Source organism: Limanda limanda, chromosome 8 (genome assembly GCF_963576545.1).
Source record: "Limanda limanda chromosome 8, fLimLim1.1, whole genome shotgun sequence".
Lineage (NCBI taxonomy): Eukaryota > Metazoa > Chordata > Actinopteri > Pleuronectiformes > Pleuronectidae > Limanda > Limanda limanda.
In genome coordinates, this window is record NC_083643.1 from 22,016,167 (window position 1) to 22,032,851 (window position 16,685).

The 16,685-nt window shown below is 41.8% G+C and overlaps 1 protein-coding gene across 1 annotated transcript in view; it reads right to left on the minus strand.

The window, feature by feature from the left end:
- Positions 1-749: 749 nt before the first annotated feature.
- pik3c2a (phosphatidylinositol-4-phosphate 3-kinase, catalytic subunit type 2 alpha) overlaps positions 750-16,685 on the minus strand; it is a 42,684-nt gene continuing 26,748 nt past the window's right edge. Inside the window, exons 13-33 of the mRNA XM_061075897.1 lie at positions 16,504-16,671; positions 15,772-15,889; positions 15,479-15,621; positions 13,588-13,779; positions 13,229-13,322; positions 12,970-13,064; positions 12,213-12,393; positions 12,001-12,105; positions 11,166-11,258; positions 10,868-10,997; positions 10,063-10,199; positions 9,218-9,387; positions 8,663-8,819; positions 7,809-7,918; positions 7,379-7,586; positions 7,120-7,244; positions 3,865-3,982; positions 3,484-3,565; positions 3,031-3,137; positions 2,822-2,947; positions 750-2,642 (exon numbers count right to left, since the gene is read on the minus strand). Coding sequence (XP_060931880.1) covers positions 2,460-2,642; positions 2,822-2,947; positions 3,031-3,137; positions 3,484-3,565; positions 3,865-3,982; positions 7,120-7,244; positions 7,379-7,586; positions 7,809-7,918; positions 8,663-8,819; positions 9,218-9,387; positions 10,063-10,199; positions 10,868-10,997; positions 11,166-11,258; positions 12,001-12,105; positions 12,213-12,393; positions 12,970-13,064; positions 13,229-13,322; positions 13,588-13,779; positions 15,479-15,621; positions 15,772-15,889; positions 16,504-16,671 — 2,842 coding nt within the window. The 3' untranslated portion in view covers positions 750-2,459. The remainder of the gene's footprint in view (positions 2,643-2,821; positions 2,948-3,030; positions 3,138-3,483; positions 3,566-3,864; positions 3,983-7,119; positions 7,245-7,378; positions 7,587-7,808; positions 7,919-8,662; positions 8,820-9,217; positions 9,388-10,062; positions 10,200-10,867; positions 10,998-11,165; positions 11,259-12,000; positions 12,106-12,212; positions 12,394-12,969; positions 13,065-13,228; positions 13,323-13,587; positions 13,780-15,478; positions 15,622-15,771; positions 15,890-16,503; positions 16,672-16,685) is intronic.

Genomic DNA, 16,685 nt, shown 5'->3' on the forward strand with positions numbered 1-16,685 from the left:
AAAAGAGGCAGTCTGTCATCAGCCCCTTTTGGTTGTGGCACAACATCATTTGAAATATGTCAAGTTAAGAGGAATTCATATCATTGTTAAGCCCAGTCTTACCTCTGGCCTGTATGGAGACCATGTCAGAATCTACACTTAAAGCAGTTGATTGAACTGTCTGTATATTGTGCATGTTCCTAAATCTCCATATAAATGTAATGATGTGCCCTCAAACTAACACATGAAGTTATTTCTCAAGTGTTGTAGACTATGGCTCTGGATTATACGCTGGGCAATGTTCTTATCAGAATCTGAGTTTATAAAAGTCCAATTAAAACAAGTTACTAATGGTTCTATTTCACATGTGGGTGAGAGATTAGAATTTAGATTTACGCTCCTGGGTCTAAAGCTGTAAACTTTCAATTAAAAATGAAATTGTAAGAGGCCCAACTGTTGGTCACTGGCTGGAGAACTGTGTACATGCCTTGTCCTTGAGAAATGAACGTTTGCAGGAAAAAAGTAGGGGGGAATTTCATTTCATTTTTGATAACATGTTTTTTTGGATACTTCTCACTAGAACTCAATAAAAACCTATTAGCAGACTCTCCTCGAGCACTTGGCGATTGCGTCACTGGATCAGTTGGCTCAATGAAGATGATCCATTAAACACAATTCATGAAGCTGACAGCAATTACCTAATGTATCTGCTTCAAATAAGCACAAACCCCATGTACACCCAACACTCCCAAGTAAAGTGTCACATCAAGTTTTGTTCCAAAAACATTTATTTGCTTTAGGAAACAGGGATTACAGTTCACACTGATCCATTCAGGTTACAGGTCACCAATTAAGAATAAATAACTGGCCATGTTAATACAAACTCTGCTTGCTTTCTTTGTACAGTCACCAAAAGAGAGGATCAAGTCACTAATATTTAGAGAGTTACTCTCAGATCATTGTTGCGTAGATCTTCTCTTAAAAAAAAACTTTTTTAGATATATTCATCATAATTTCTTTATTAAACATTAACAAGTTTAGATTTATAGTTAGCGAGTGGAGGGGAAAGCAGCTAATTTCTTGCTCAGCATCTGGTTCCCTTTTTGTAAAGATGCGTGAAGTTAAAGTTGCCCTTTGACTGATCTGTGTTCAGTTTGAAAAACTAGAAAACCTGACTGGATGTTGGCAGTTTGAGTTGTTGTGAGATGTTTGGCCAGCATGGCGTCATTCCACCAGTGAGGCACTGGGAGTGGCTCTGCTCTCGCTGCCGGACCTGAAAGAGCCAAATGTCCCGTCTCTAGTTTTAAATCCGGTAACTGACATGTGATCAGTTTCATGATCAGGGCAACTGTAATTTCCTCATCCAGAGCACAGACAAGAGCATGTTCCAAAGCTTATGATACAAAAATCCCCTTTAATGTGTGCTGTGTGAAAATAGTCAAGTAATACCACGAGAGAAAGACCTGGTAGTGTGCATTTAGTGGCAGTCCACTGTGACAACAAAACAAATCCTTATGATGGCGGTCCGGCAGCAGACCTGCTCTGGAAGATCTACTGATAAAGCTTTACAGAATATAGATTTTTCTTTAATAAGGACACATCACATTGTTAATAAAATATATATAGGCCAAGTCGAGCATTAAAAAGAGATTGTGAACACAAACAAAGGCACCCTGTTCAGCTCCCTGTCAGGGAGAGTGGTTTGATTTGCCATCCTCATTCGTTTTGGCACATTCTCGGGGAATAATAAGGTCACTCATGATTTCGTGGAATCTGGTGTGTTGGACTACTCTACCCAGAAGTGTCCGCTGGAGTGCAGGGAACCCTGATGCCTCCTATTTGTCTAAGTAGGTAATAAACATGGAAAGTGTAAAAGTGAGCCCCCCTTTCTAGTCCTTAAAAAATAAATGTGTCAATCTATATTTACTCTTCTGCAAGTAAGCCGTTTTGGTCCTCTAATATCAAAATGTACAAAACATTACAGCTCTTCATTATAGTTTAGGAGAAAAAGAGACAAAATAAGCGGCGATTGTTTGTCACAGAAACAATCCTGATTAGAGGGAGGGAGAATAGTGGAGAATGAGCAGACTTCTCTTTGAGGGTGCGTGTGAATTGGCCTGTTCTGTCGCCCGCCTGCATTGACGTCACATGGGAATAACTTCTGAAGTAACACAACGAGGGTTAAAACTTATTTGCCGTGGTAATGATGCCTTGAGGAAATTTGACAGAATCAGGTTCCTACTGATCAGTTGTTCTACACATATTTTCAACGACAATATGGTCAATGTGAAAGAAACTGTCCATATATACTTCAAATTTGGTTATGTCGGAAGCAGAAAACGTAAGGCTATCTTCTCAAAACCCCCAGGTTCCGAAGTAGCATTTTGGTACCGCATCCTCAGTTAATTAATCCCATTTGATGTGAATGCAGCGTTTGTGTGGAGACTTGTTCCCGGCTACAGGGAGGGGCAGGTTGGGGATTAGAAGTAGGGGACGGCTGTAAGTTTGTACCACTTGACCGTCTCCTTGCTGAGGTCAAAGTCTTTAAGTCTGAGCGTGATGCCGCCAAGGAAGTAGTTTTCACGCAGTGACTCAGCACTGAGCACGCTGAGCTGAAGCTCCCGCAGGCCCAGGGTTTCCTTGCTGTAGCCACTGTACACCAGCTGTGGAGGATAACAAGGAAGACGTGAGTAAAAGGCCTGTTCTGGAAATGGGTCACAAACCGCATATTTTGATCAGGTAATGACCCAGGTAATCATGTTCTTATCAAAAGGAAAACTTAACACACAAGTTGGCCTTTCTAAAACAGAACCCATGTAAATACAGAAAACGGTTTCCTAACCATCTCATTGAAAGTAGGGTTTCTGGTTTTCCTCGAGATCTTTGTCTTGCGTTTGGAAGTCTTGTGTGGATCTGGAAGCAGGTAGGTTTTAACATACGGGTTGGGATCTGTTCCATCTTCAGACACCTGGAAGGGGAAAAACTGATTAATAGTAGAACAACAGACAGATAAACAAATGAAGCAGTAGTTAAATGAATCACTATGTTTACCAGATCCCTGATGTGCATGACCATAATGAAGAGAGTGCTGTTCCTGTAGGAGATCGAGAGCTTCACTTCTCCTTCCACGCGACCAGAAGTGGGACTGAGTGGAGGCTCTGCAACGGCAAAAATATCACACATCACTATCTTGAAGATGGAATAACAACAATACACAGATTCTTCAACAAAGCTAATTCAATCCACAAATTCCAAAATAAAGCCTTTTTATTTGGCTTCTTAATGAGACTCAACATTTTACAAAGTGACTGAATTTATTGTAGTTGTTGTGGCTCTTTGCCGTCAGTACATTTTTGACAACTACTTCTGTGGCCGAGAAATCGACTTTTTTGCTGCTGTTTATTTGAACTGAGAAAGAAACCAAAAGTACATTCCCCTGAATGTTTGTGTGTGAGAGGTATAATTAATAGTAGAAGAACAGGAAAGGAAAGAGCGGGTATTTACCTGGTGCTTTGGGCACGGCGTCTAAGCCCTCTGTCTTTTCGTCTCGTGCAATTGGATGAAAGAAGGTGTAGATCAGGTCACACTAGAAACAGAAATATTGCAATTACTTCACTGCCATGTTCACATTACTTTAATTGTCCCCAAAATTGTACTGATTACTCCGTTTGTATGTGTAGTCGTGCTTATATCTTTGTGAGGACCAGTTCAACTATTAGACCATACAGACGGAGGACATTTAGGACAGTCCACACAAATCCAAAGGGCTGTTTCAGGGTTGTAGGTTAGATTTGGAGATAGACATTTACTTGGGAAAGTTGAGGTTAGGTTTTGGAGCCAGGCAATGCATCTTCAGTAAAAGTATGAGTTTGTGTGTTTGCTTACATGAGTGACCTCTGTGGAGCTCCTCATCAGGTTGTGGACATAGTTGTTGAGCTCCAGCTTCCTCTTGGCTGCCACATCTTTAATGTGGGTGCGACCAAGCACCATTTTGTTCGAGAAACTAGGGATAAAGAGAGAGACATGGAACATCTATTACCACAGAACCCTGAAAAGGTTACAGGGACCTCGCTAAGTGGGTAATAGTGGTTTTGAAGTTTGGCAGTATATGTCCACACAGCACAAGGTCTCCCAAACATTCTATCTAAGTGGCTTAACACACTGGGATATGCCCTGATGTGCCACTGAAGAAATGTAATGTTTTAATGATTACTATTAAAGAAATCAGATCAGCATTTGAAATATTAAGACCTACTCAGAACTGGAATTAAAATGATGAGTGGTCAGTCTGAACACACCCTCAATGCGTTCAGAGATCAGAACACTCAAACCACATTCAGAGGTTGTCTGAGACATAAGTGACGACATTCTTTCTACTGTGTAAACGCAAATGCGTCCTGGGTCACAAATGAAGGACCGCCTATACAGCGGATGTCCTCTGTTCACCTAGCGGTTAACATCAATCATATGTATTTTTATGCTACTGTTGGGCAAGGCCCAGTGATCCGACTTAGAACAAAGGGTCGTAAAACCTTAGGCCAGGCTCGGGTAACCCCTAACCTTTAAAAATCCAGCATGGGCCCTTATCTCCATGTGGCAAAAGATCACGTCCTGGGTCCCCCACGGTAAGCCCGCCCCTGGGGGCCAAATCCTGACAACTCAATTGGCTGGAGGGCCACACTGACCCCTGACCCCTCCTCCCAGGGGGGAGTCACCTGAGACATGACTTAAAAGGGCTGAGCTCACAGAAATCTCCCTCTCTTCACTCAGATGCCCAAGCGACAACAGAACCCCTCCGGGGTTCTACTAGTTAACTCGGTATTTTTAAGAGACTCTTTTTGTCTTCTTTTCCACGCTGCTCAAGTTGTTTTCTGACCTCAAGAGGTCTAACCACACGACTCAGTAACTAAGGAGGCGATTAGACATCGAAACAGGAAATTGCTCGCTGGACGATCTCAGACTGTTTCCTTATCCACACGGACTTTACTTTTATTCTTTTTCCACACGATCTTCAACCGGCTCCACGCAGCCGCACATCCCTGCAGAAGAAGACCAAGCTTCATCCCGTCACGGAGCATGACTGATCCGCTCCGGTCCGGCCCAGCTGCGGTGCTCACGGGAGCTCGCCTGAGAGGCCAAGACATTGTTCACTGGACTTCCGGGAGATTCGCGCCGAGGCGCAGGCAACCCACGAAATCACGGTCACAGTAAGAGGCTTATGTTGTCTGGGCAGATGTTAGTTTTAATATGTAGCGTGTTGATTTAATACTTGAGTGTATTTTGTTGATGGAACTTCCGTGTTCCATTGTTTTAGCCGGCCACTACTCCGAGCCGCTACTTCCGGTTTCCGGTTGGATCGCAATGTTTTGTGTTGCAGTAAATAGGGCCGCGAGAAGCGCCTCCGCCCGCACTGTTAACGTCTGTGTGAGTCTGCAGTGATTTCACCGATCAGAACCTCGGCCCACAACGCTCGCTTGAGGGCTGAGGGGTGAATCACTGTTAACTCATCTCAGACGTATTTTTAAGAGCTTCTTTGGACTCTCCTTACATGTTTTCTCATGTTCTCTCTCTCTCTCTCTCTCTCTCTCCTTCTAAACCGACCTATACACACTCCTGACCTGTATTTATAATACAGGTCATGTCACATAGTTAAATCTATGCTTAGAGAGGCTGAACACATCTGGAAACCATTCGGCCCCAAAGCCAAGCAGAGATAAGAATTCTCTTTGTCTAAAATTTCCTTTGTGTAATTCATGTGACGACCACCAGTGTGCGCTCCGGCCACATGGTGTCATTAACATAGACTCCATCTTGAATAACGCAAGTTAACCCACCATTTTGAGTCTATTATTGCCACGCCTCCGCTCTCTCTCTCCTCCCATCCTGGCTCTAAATTCATAACGGCTCCGCCATCTTGTTTTGTAGTCAATCCGCCATTTTGAGAGTTTTTAGGCCTTGATTCCACGAATCATGATCGGCCTCCATCTTAGATGTGATGTCACTACGCGTCATCGCCACCCCCCTTCTTTTTCTCTCTCTCGCACACACACACACACACACACACACACACACACACACACACACACACATTGATAGACACAGACAGACACACACACACACAGAGACACATAGATGGACCAGAGGTTACATGCGTGTTCTAAATTGTGATAAGCTGCTGTTGTTATCTTTGAAATATGGGAGTTTGTTAAGATGATGAATCATTAAATAACACTAACTTTATTTCACACACACACACATAGACACACACACACAGAGAGACACTTTGACACAGACACACACACACATAGAGACAGACATACATAGGTAGACCGCAGGTTGTCCATGTATTTTCTGAATTGTGATAAGTGCTGCTGCTGTGTTTACCTTTGAAATATTGGAGCTTGTTAAAATGATAAATCATTGAATAACATTATAACTTTATTTCCCCTTTTTAATAAATACTTTTGTAATTAAAGTATCTGTAGTCTGTGATTATTTGTGCATATGTATGTGATTGCAGCTGGATTATGATCGCCTGTGCTCGAACTTAGAAGCCTTCACTGTTTATTAAGTAATCGTTAATATTAAAATATTGACATTATTAATTTGACATTTATCATTATGAGACTGATAATTATAGCTTGACATCGTTGGTCCCTGGTAACCAGGGTGGTGCCCCCCTTTCTCAATTATTAATATAGATAGTATTATTCTTAAATTGATAATTTTATTGTTTTAGACTAATTATTTTCATTATTCTTGGTTGATAACCTTATCATTGTTAATTGACAGCTTGTACTTTCTAATTGATAATTCCTATTTTCTCATTAGTGGTTTTATTGTTATTTGATTACTGATCATCTTCAATTAATAATTTAATTATTTTTGATAGATAATTTTTATTATTTTAATAATCCTATTTCATGATTATTAATAATTAGCCAACGTCAAGTCTACTCCTATTGCACAACACTTCTGTACCCATAAGTAGATTTTTTTGTGGCCACCACCACAATATCAATACTGATCAACAAATAATGACAGAATCCTTTTCTTTGGACACATTTGTAAACTGGATGTCTTTTCCAGGTCTGAACAGGGCCAAAGAGGCTGAGGGTCAGAGCCAAGGTAACACCCTACCTCGGTAGCTTCCAGAGCGGGAAGACTATGGTCAGTTTCGTGTGGAGCTCCTGGAACTCATCAAAAGTGCGGAAGACAAACTGCGGCTCGTTCTGACCTTCCCTCAGGATCCTCACTACATATGTCTGCTCACAGAGGACAGAGAGGAAGACAGCCATGCATCAGGTGGCAGCAGTTTTTCAGTTTACGTACAGAGATGTGACGGAGCATTGAAAAGTAGTGAGTAGGATTTAAGATAAACATATACAGTGGGACTCACATAATGCTTGTCAGGGTTGTATCTTTTCTGGAAGGAAAAGATGGATGTTTGGAGAATGCGGCCCTCCTGCTTAATGGTGTAGGTCTTGGGGGAGAAAGACAGAATGGGCTCATCATTGGTCGGAAGGCCAGAGAATCGTAGCTGGGCGAGGTTGTGGATAAAGAAGTTGAACTTGGTGGCCACGCTGCCCAGACTGGACTCAATTAACCTAGAGATGGGGGGATGAGGAGAGAGGAGGAGGAAATAAAGGGACATTTTGTGTTTGTAACCAAAAATGTCAAACAACTCACTTTCCTATTAATATGTCCATCAAAAACCACACGGCAAAATGAGAAAAAACCTTAGGGTTATGGTTAGTTGGATAGTTTGATTCCTCTAGTGGACACAATTGTTTTAGTTAAAGGGCAAAGAGAAGTTGTGGCTTGTTCACCTGGTAAAGAAGATGGTTGCCTCAGCGTCTGTGTTGTGGGGCTGCAGAGCGTCAAACACATATTTGAGATCCTGAGAGCCAGTCAGCTCTGGGAGGCCTGACGAGGTCATCTATAACACAAAGACACAAAATGAGAAAAGATGAATTTTCAAAACAGTACAAATCTATATTAAAGAATATTTAAAGAATCAAATTAATACCGAAACCACAACATGAACACAAGAACCACAAAGTCTTTGGCTTCCAGGCTGTCAATCATTTTTAATCGTGACATTATAGTTTCAGAATAAAGACAAAAAAGAAAATGTCAGAATGATGTAAAGTTGTTTTATCTACTACTGTGCCTTACATGAGGCACTATGAATTGTCTATGTGTTGGAAACGTGATATAAATACACTTCACTTTAGAACTACAGTATTCAGCTAAATTCTTGAGAGAAACATCATGAAATAGCCACATATAAAGTGACGTTTCCAGGTCAGCAGTAAAGCACTGATCTGTTATCAAGGCACAGCTGCAGAAGCACTGCTCTCTGTGAAAAACTGTTCAGCAAAACAGAAAGGATGTAATAAAAGAAAGAGGCCAAAACTGCAGCGAAACATATGCATGCAAAGACGCATGCTCACACAGGCACAGACACAGGCACAGACACAGACACAGACACAGACACAGACACAGACACACACACACACACACACACACACACACACACACACACACACACACACACACACACACACACACCTCTGAAGATATAAATAGATTGCAACTTTGTGTATATAGATAACGGATGTATTTTACATGTTCTGGCTCTCTCTGTGCATTTAAGCCCAATGTTTGTGTTGTGTCTCACCAGTGACAACAGATTGAGGAAAAGGCCGGAGTGCTTGCGGATGAGGTTGTAGGCCTGACAGCACAAGTCTACAAACAGCTGGAAACGACTGGTGGGGCGCTCGCCTCCGTTGATGACGTACGCCATGTCAGAGGTCAGGACGAATGGTGCTCGGTCCCTGATGGGAAAGCAAGAGGGGGAGGAGAGGAAATTTAGAATTAAGAAGTTATAAAAAAAGAGATAACAGCAACTGATTCTCCAGTTCCAGGTTCTGTTCTGTTACAGTTTCTGAAAGAAAGCTGCAACCAGCATTACCACAGGCGAGCAAACAGCCCGTACCTAACAGGTGCATCCTGAGGCATAAAGAAATGAATCGGTCAATAGGCAAAACCTTAATGCATTTAATTGTAGGTTAGCATTCCTCACTGCTGGTACAGGACCTTTAAACTACACAATGATAACTACTTGGTAATTACAAAAAACAACAACTGACATTCTGGTACAACTGTGGGAATGCATCAAAGCTGATATATCTGACGAGCACTCCAACACATATATAGATACAAAATAATTTACCTTTTGAAGGTGCCAAACATCTGGGCATGGCCCAGGAACTTGCCAAAGTCTATGTGGAACATGTGACCAGTGGAGCGCAGCATGATGTTGTCATTGTGGCGATCGCAGATACCCAGGATGTAGGTTGCAACACAGCATCCCGCGCATGAGTAGATGAAGTTCTCTGAAGCCTAAATAGAAGCAAAGAGAAAGAGTGAAGCACAGTGCCCTGCTGCTACTGCCACGATGCAGTGTAATACTGGCAGATTTTGTGAGGGAAGACAAAAGCCTAAATGCTTAGGAGGAAGTGAAGATTGTGACTAGAGATTAGAGGGTTTCTCTACATTTCAAAAGGATTCAAGCACATCCAGAAACTATTAAATGATCTTGCAGGCTTTCCACAGAACCCACAGTCGTCACCAGCCTAAAAACTTTGTACTTATGCCTCTAGATTCAGAGTCAGAGGTGATGAGGAGGGAGTCAGGTCTCACATTTCTAGGCGTCTAAGTTCATACAGTTATAAAATTGCCATAAACTCAAAGAGAACATTCACAGTGTATTGTAACTCCAGCACAGACAGAAATTATGGTTTTAAATATTCAAGTCATTATTACCACCAATACTTCACATCATGAGGTATTAAAAGCACGTGTGAAACTAATATGCTGTGTCTTATTATTTGTTGATATAGTGAGTAGGTGTGTATGTAAAAGTTATTTAGCAACAATGACTGCATCGAAACTTTGGCCTGACATAACCCTGAAAAAAGTATTACATTTTTCCCATCACCTCAACAGCCACTGTGGGTTGTTCAGGGATAATCTCCTTTCATTATGCTTACAGTAGCATATTCTTCATGTGTGTACCTTATCATACTCATCCTCCGCAGGGTTGTACTTGCGGAGCCACTCTGCTAATGGTTTGTCCTTAAAGGATCCGGTGACGCCATACTCCACTTGGATCTTTCTCAGGGTGTCGGAGGACGGCACCAGCTCCACCATGCCTGGACAACACAAGACAGCTTTTATTAAAGCACTGCAAGCACACTCATGAGTCCAAGTGACACATGGTCAACATTTGTGAGGTCACAGCTACCTTGACCTTTGACCACCCAAATCAAATCAGTTTATCCGTGAGTCCAAGTGAATATTTGTACCAAATATGAAAAACGCCTCAAGGCTTTCTTGAGACATTATGTTCACAATAATCGGACAGATACACAACATGAAAACATAATGCCTCAGCACACTTTTGAATTATTTGTATTTTATGGTAGAGGAGGATGAAAATATGCTAAATCGTATCATGGTCAAATGAAATTGCCGTTACACAAATGATAACCATCAGCTGTTGAAAGTTAAAAAAGCAATGGTTGATCATCATTTTACAAGTTTGTTTGCATACAAATATTGTATGGTTTCAGATCATCAACAATTCTTAATACAAGATTTGAGTGAAGACATGTATTATTTTTTTGGCCATTACAGATTAAAACACACAAGAAGAGTATTATCTTTGTGAATAACACAAATTGAGAATGGCTGATTATTGTATTTCACAGTCTTCAACAAATACAGAAAGTTCTTCTTCTGACCCACGTGTGCTATGAATAATGAGTGTTTTTTTCACTATGTCTGACACTGAGTGTGCCTGTGTGTGTTTTTCTGTTACCTTTGTCTTTTCCAGTGGAGATGCATTTGAAATTGACGATGCGGAGGTCGAGCCCCTCCTGCAGCCAGATGCGATCCATCATGCGGATCATCTGCAAAGCCAACATGTCCTGCCTCAGGTCTTCTCCAACCTGATAAACAATCAGACACACTTCAGCCACCAGGTGGTGCAATGCACATATACGAGCCATGCAAACAGTTATTAGTTACCTGATGGCAACTACACAGTTGCTGCACGACTGAAAGATGAACAAGAACTATTTCTATCTATTAAAATACTGTGTACATGTGTATAGTACCTTGAACATAACATTGATCTCTTCTCCCAGTGGGTCGGCGTTGACCAGGGCCAACTTGAGGGGAACTGCGTTGGAGTTGAAGAAGGAGCAGGCCTACAAGCACATACAGGCACAGTCAGATTTTATCTTGAGCATTACATCGCACTGGTTTGTCAGGTTCAACTGCAGGATCTAGACATGGCTTTCTCATTTGATCAAAACCATATCTGTCCACTGACCGTATGAAAAAGGTTATTTCTGAGCATCAAAGATAATAAGAAAGTTAAGCCAAACACATTTATGTGGCCTGATGTAATTGAATTCTAACACATAATATATAAATCATATTCATGCAAGAGATCCACAATTAATAAGTATTGGGGTCTACAGTTAATTATCAATTGAAATAAAGCATGAGTAATGAACCAGAGGAGGATGGTCTGATTAAAAGCTATTTTATACCCTGTACTTTTTGTGGCAAGAGGTTATCCCTCTATTACTTCGGAGAATGCATTGAGATGTTTGAAGTATGTGCATACATGTGTTTTTTATTTAGGTGAAACTGTAGTTTAATAAGCTAATTTCCTCTGTGATTTAAACCTCAGAGATTACAAAGACTTTCTTTTTCTTTGAGGTTTTTGGGTTTTCTTGTATTTATTTTTTAAGCGTCATTATAAATTCACTGCAGGTCATCTATCTTTATAGATCAGGTAAATGTGGTGTTAAGACTTATTTTTCTCATTTACCTTAATAAAATAAAGAAAACATACGAATATGAGGGAGATGGAGATTTTGTTCATGCAAATTATTGTCAATTCCTCTTTTTTCAGTCTGTGTGTGTCTGTGTGTGTGTTACCTTGATGTTTAGTTCCTTGGCCACCAGACTGGGGCTGAGAGGCAGTCGGCAGGAGTTCCTCTGGAAAAAGTTCTGCACATTCTCGAGGCCCTCCTGTAGTGCCAACTAAACACACACAGAAATATAAACACACAGATGTTGTAATCCACATACACAATACAATAAAAGACTAACTTAATGTCAGATCAGATTGCAACTGCACATGCACTAACCTGTCGTGTGGAGCCCCCGGCCTGCCTGACCCTCTCGGCCACGGCTCCCAGCAAGGTGACAAAGTGAGTCTGTTTCTCCAGCTCCGCCCTCAGCTTGGCTCCACACAGACACAACAGGGCACCCAGCACCCGTTCATAACGCCAGCCCCAGCCAGGATCCTGCACAGCATCCTTTAGCAGCCTACAAGCATTACACATATCACAATAGTTAACACTTTCTCTATGGACACGAGCCTGTTTTTATGATGAAGTTACTACAACAGCTATTAAAGTGAACGTTATTTCCTTCCCCCCTTCTCGCTAGAGAGAAAATCCCCATTGCCACCCTCCTTTAATGCTGTGCTGTATCATACTCTGTTTATCTTGGAATTGGAAAAATAAAGCAAACAGAGGTTACAATGATCATTTAATTCCCAGTAAGGCCCACAGATCAGCTTTGTGGATGCTACTTTTCTGCAACATAGGATCCTTTTAGACCGTACATAAGTATAATGGTCTGGCTCAGAGCATCTCTCTTCGTTTTTTAGGTTTTCATAATGGTTGCTGATTTTGCGTAAGCAAGATTTTGCGTAATCTTGTTAGTTAGCAAGATTACGCAAAAACTACAGAACGGATTTCCATGATAACTTGATGGAAGGGTCGGGGGAAGAAACAATTACAGTTTGGTGTGGATTTCAACATTAATCGGACAAACTTGTTGCATCATTTCATCTCAGGCGTCTGGTTGCTGTGTCAGTGCCGCTGCATACCCACTCACCAGCAGAGGTAGTGGGCGATGTTGATGTTGCCTTGTGCTCTGGACAGCAGGAAGATGACCAGGGCATTCTTTAGGTGACACTCAAACTTTAAGGCCTGGAACGACAAGAGAGAACTGGGACTTAGCATTACAGATTGAGCAAAATGTGCATACACGGGGAAGGGTTATATGAGAAAGACAAGTTGAGTTATAAAGTCAATGGGGGAATAAACATGTGAGAGATTCAATGACATGTGTATGTTCAGTGTTTTAGCTGTACCTGTACAAGCTGTGGCAGGTAACCAGCTAGTTCATCATCACTACTCTTCTCAATCCAACTAACAGCCACACTTCTCACCTCTGTATCTGCAAACCTACAAACACGCACACACACACATAAGACACTAAACATTCAACAATAAAGATCAGCACAGTTAAAAGGAAAGGAGAATTTCCCCCCACTTAAAATTGGACTTTAGCTTCACGGAATAACAAACTGACGGAATCAGCTTCACACTTATTAAACCTAATTAACCCAATTAAAATTGAATGACACATTAATTGACAAAGAGAGAAAGCAGTTTTCCTGCGGTGCCACAGAGCAAATGTGTGTGCAAGTGCTGGGCACACAGATCATACTTTGAGTCGAGCAGCTCCAGTGCAGTGACAGGGGGCAGAGGGGGCCACTGGTGCAGCAGGGAGTGGATGTGAGCCATGCTGGCCCAGTCCCAGCTGGGTGCACTGGCCAGCACTTTGGGCAGGCTGCTGGGGTGGTCCCTCTGACAGTGGAGCCGATGGTCCCATATGATTTGGTGATCAGCCCGTTTTAGCCTGCAGAGAGCGAAGAAGAGCGGAGAAGAGAGGAGAATGGTATTTACATCAAAATATATAAACATGTATAAGCTACACCGCATACAGATTTCTAATCACATATATCCATTAAAATAACCAACTCAGCGTTATCAGATAAAGTCTCTTTCTCTGTTTCAACACACTAAACATAGAGTAGAAAAGGGACTGAAGAATGTGGAGTCTAATTGGCAGCATCAAAAATAATGCTTAAAACAGACCGCTGAAAAATAGAATCGCACAAATGCAGTGCAAGATATAATAACAGCAATGTGATTGTAAGGTCACCAGCTTCTCAGAACATTTGAGAAAATTAGTGCAGGATAAGTGAGTCATAACTTCTCTGCTTAAGCTCAAAAACTACAAGTCAATGTGCATTCAAGCAATTACAAAAGTCATTAGAATGACTTCATCTCTAGCAGAAATCCTCAGTGTTAGACTGGTTATCAAGAATAACTCCCTGTCTTGTGTGATTATGAGTGTAACTATTTAAAAATAAAAGAGCTGGTATGCTCCGATAACCTTTCCTAGGCAAATAAAAGGGACAAAGATACAATCGTGTGGCTAGACTTAAGAGTCCCTTGTTCTGTTGTAAATTAACAAATCACACAAAGAGACAACTTGTCTTTAACACTACTGACCCAGGCTCAGCTTACATTTGCCTTTCTGTGAATGTTGAAGATTTCTCTTTCATGAATGATGAAATATCACACATACTGAAATGGACACACGACACATCAGATGCTCAACATGTTTTGAGTGAATAGAGGCTGGAGAAATAAATGGGCAGGACAGAGAGCAGGCGGTGTGAGCCCACTGAGAGAGCGCTCTGTCCTAAAGTGCTAGTTGAGACTCATGGATGTTGGCAGGGTGGAGGAGATTTGGCTAGCAGCGGGTAAGGAGAGCATTTAGCAGCGCCGGGAGCAGCTGGAAGCGAACAGCGATACTGGAGCTGACAAAATACAGGCGTTTATGGGAAACTGAGGCCGGCAAAGTCAGTTGCATTTAAAATAAATCTCTATGTGAATCTAGCATGTCCAATTGAATCATTTTTTTTAATTTTTAAACAATCGACTGAGTTTGCCTTTCACACAGTTTCTGTATTTTCAGTTTGTGTCTCTCGTGTGTTAGAAAAGCATCAGCACGCCCACTTGCACATGGTGAATCCACTGGATAATCTCCTGCAGTTTTCTCACACGGGCTCATTCTAACATAACCCAGAGTTTTTCCACTCAGGGGCTGGAAGGAGAAACTACAAATAAAGTCTGGGCCTCTCACTCGGACATTTGCGTTCTCACATATAGTTCCTCCAGAGAACGTCAGGAGATTATCTGGAGTTCAGTCCATGTCTGAAAGCAGCTTAGGTTAAAAAAAATAATTGAAATTGGCTGGTTTGAATTATATTTCATGCAGATGCACATTTAAGTCACAATTTTAGACTTCATTACACTTTCCAGCAGCTACTTCAAGCATCCTGTGTTTGTTCAAGAAGGAACATCAAGACCACCTTTTTATTTAAATCATTCCAGCAAACTAAACTCCCCTTCAAACCCTGAAGAACTGAAATAACAGAAACTACAGAAAAGTGTTAGAAGTGTTTGATATTTATTCTCACATTGAAATCTTTGAATTGCAATATCCCTACATTATATTTATTTAAACATGAGGGAGAATCCCTTACCCGAAATTTGAAGCTCGGCTGCAGATTTTCTCCAGTTTGCGCCGGAGGTCTGGGTCCAACTCCTCCAGAGTTGATGGCTCCGGGATGGGGGCCTCCTTGGGTCCCACATATAAAACATCCAGCGCTGAGTTGGGAAAGTCCACCTGATGGTAACACAAATACATGTGCAAAGTTTGGCTCACCTTATTCCTCAAAAGTAACTTTAATTGAAGAAGACACATTTCGTCACGAGTAACCTAAAGGGGGATAAAAAACTTGAATTAAAACAAAAACATGCTGGTGCCACCACAAACCTGCATTGTAATTCTCTCTGTGGGCATCTTCTTGTGGCTGCCTGCAGAGCCAGCAGTGGCAGCAGCTCCCTGGGCAGACGTCCACAGACAGAGCAGCCTGCTGCCCCTGGCAAGCACCCTGAACACCGGCAGCAATAAACAACAAACAAACAAACAAGATTCAAAATCCATTAGTTATAATATTATTCATCATTCATAACATTGCAATTATGTGCTATTGCTACAGCAAATATTCCACATACAACAAGAATATTGTTCATTTCTGGTTTCATGGATGGATTAATCAACGGGCTGACTGGTCACAGGACCAGGGGCTAAGACCTCAAGGGGAGACTGGGTCAGAGCATCTGTATGAGCTGGCTGTAAATAGCTCAGTTGAAAGAGACAAGATAATACCAAAAGGGAGGCAGTGTGGCCATAAAGGGTGTAAGAATTACCAAACACAGATGTAACAGAGGTACTAAAAGACATATAGAGGAACAAAATTACAATAAAAAGACTCAAAAGACACAAAAAAAACCTACAACACAACAAGTGTCTCTTTCAGTCTTGGGGGGGCTGTAAAAGAGAAGCAATTTTCTCATAATTTGTCTTTGCCTATGAGCTTCCTCTACAGTTTGCTTTGTGTGGGTGGATGAAAAGCTCAAATAATGTGATGTGCATCGATGCACTAAACAGGTAAATACAGCAAAACATGAATCCAGCCACTCCCAGCTGTCCCTCTCTTCTCACCCTCTGAAGTCAAAGAGTGGCATAGACACTTTGCCCAGCTGCTCTGGAGCTTTCCTCTGCTTGTTGGAGTCTGGGGAGCCACCGGCATTCTGGTTCAGCACCCCGAACAGAGACAGGCTCAGTATGGACTCCAGTGGGAGCACAGCCACTGCAATGGGGAAATTGATCCTGGGAGAGACGAG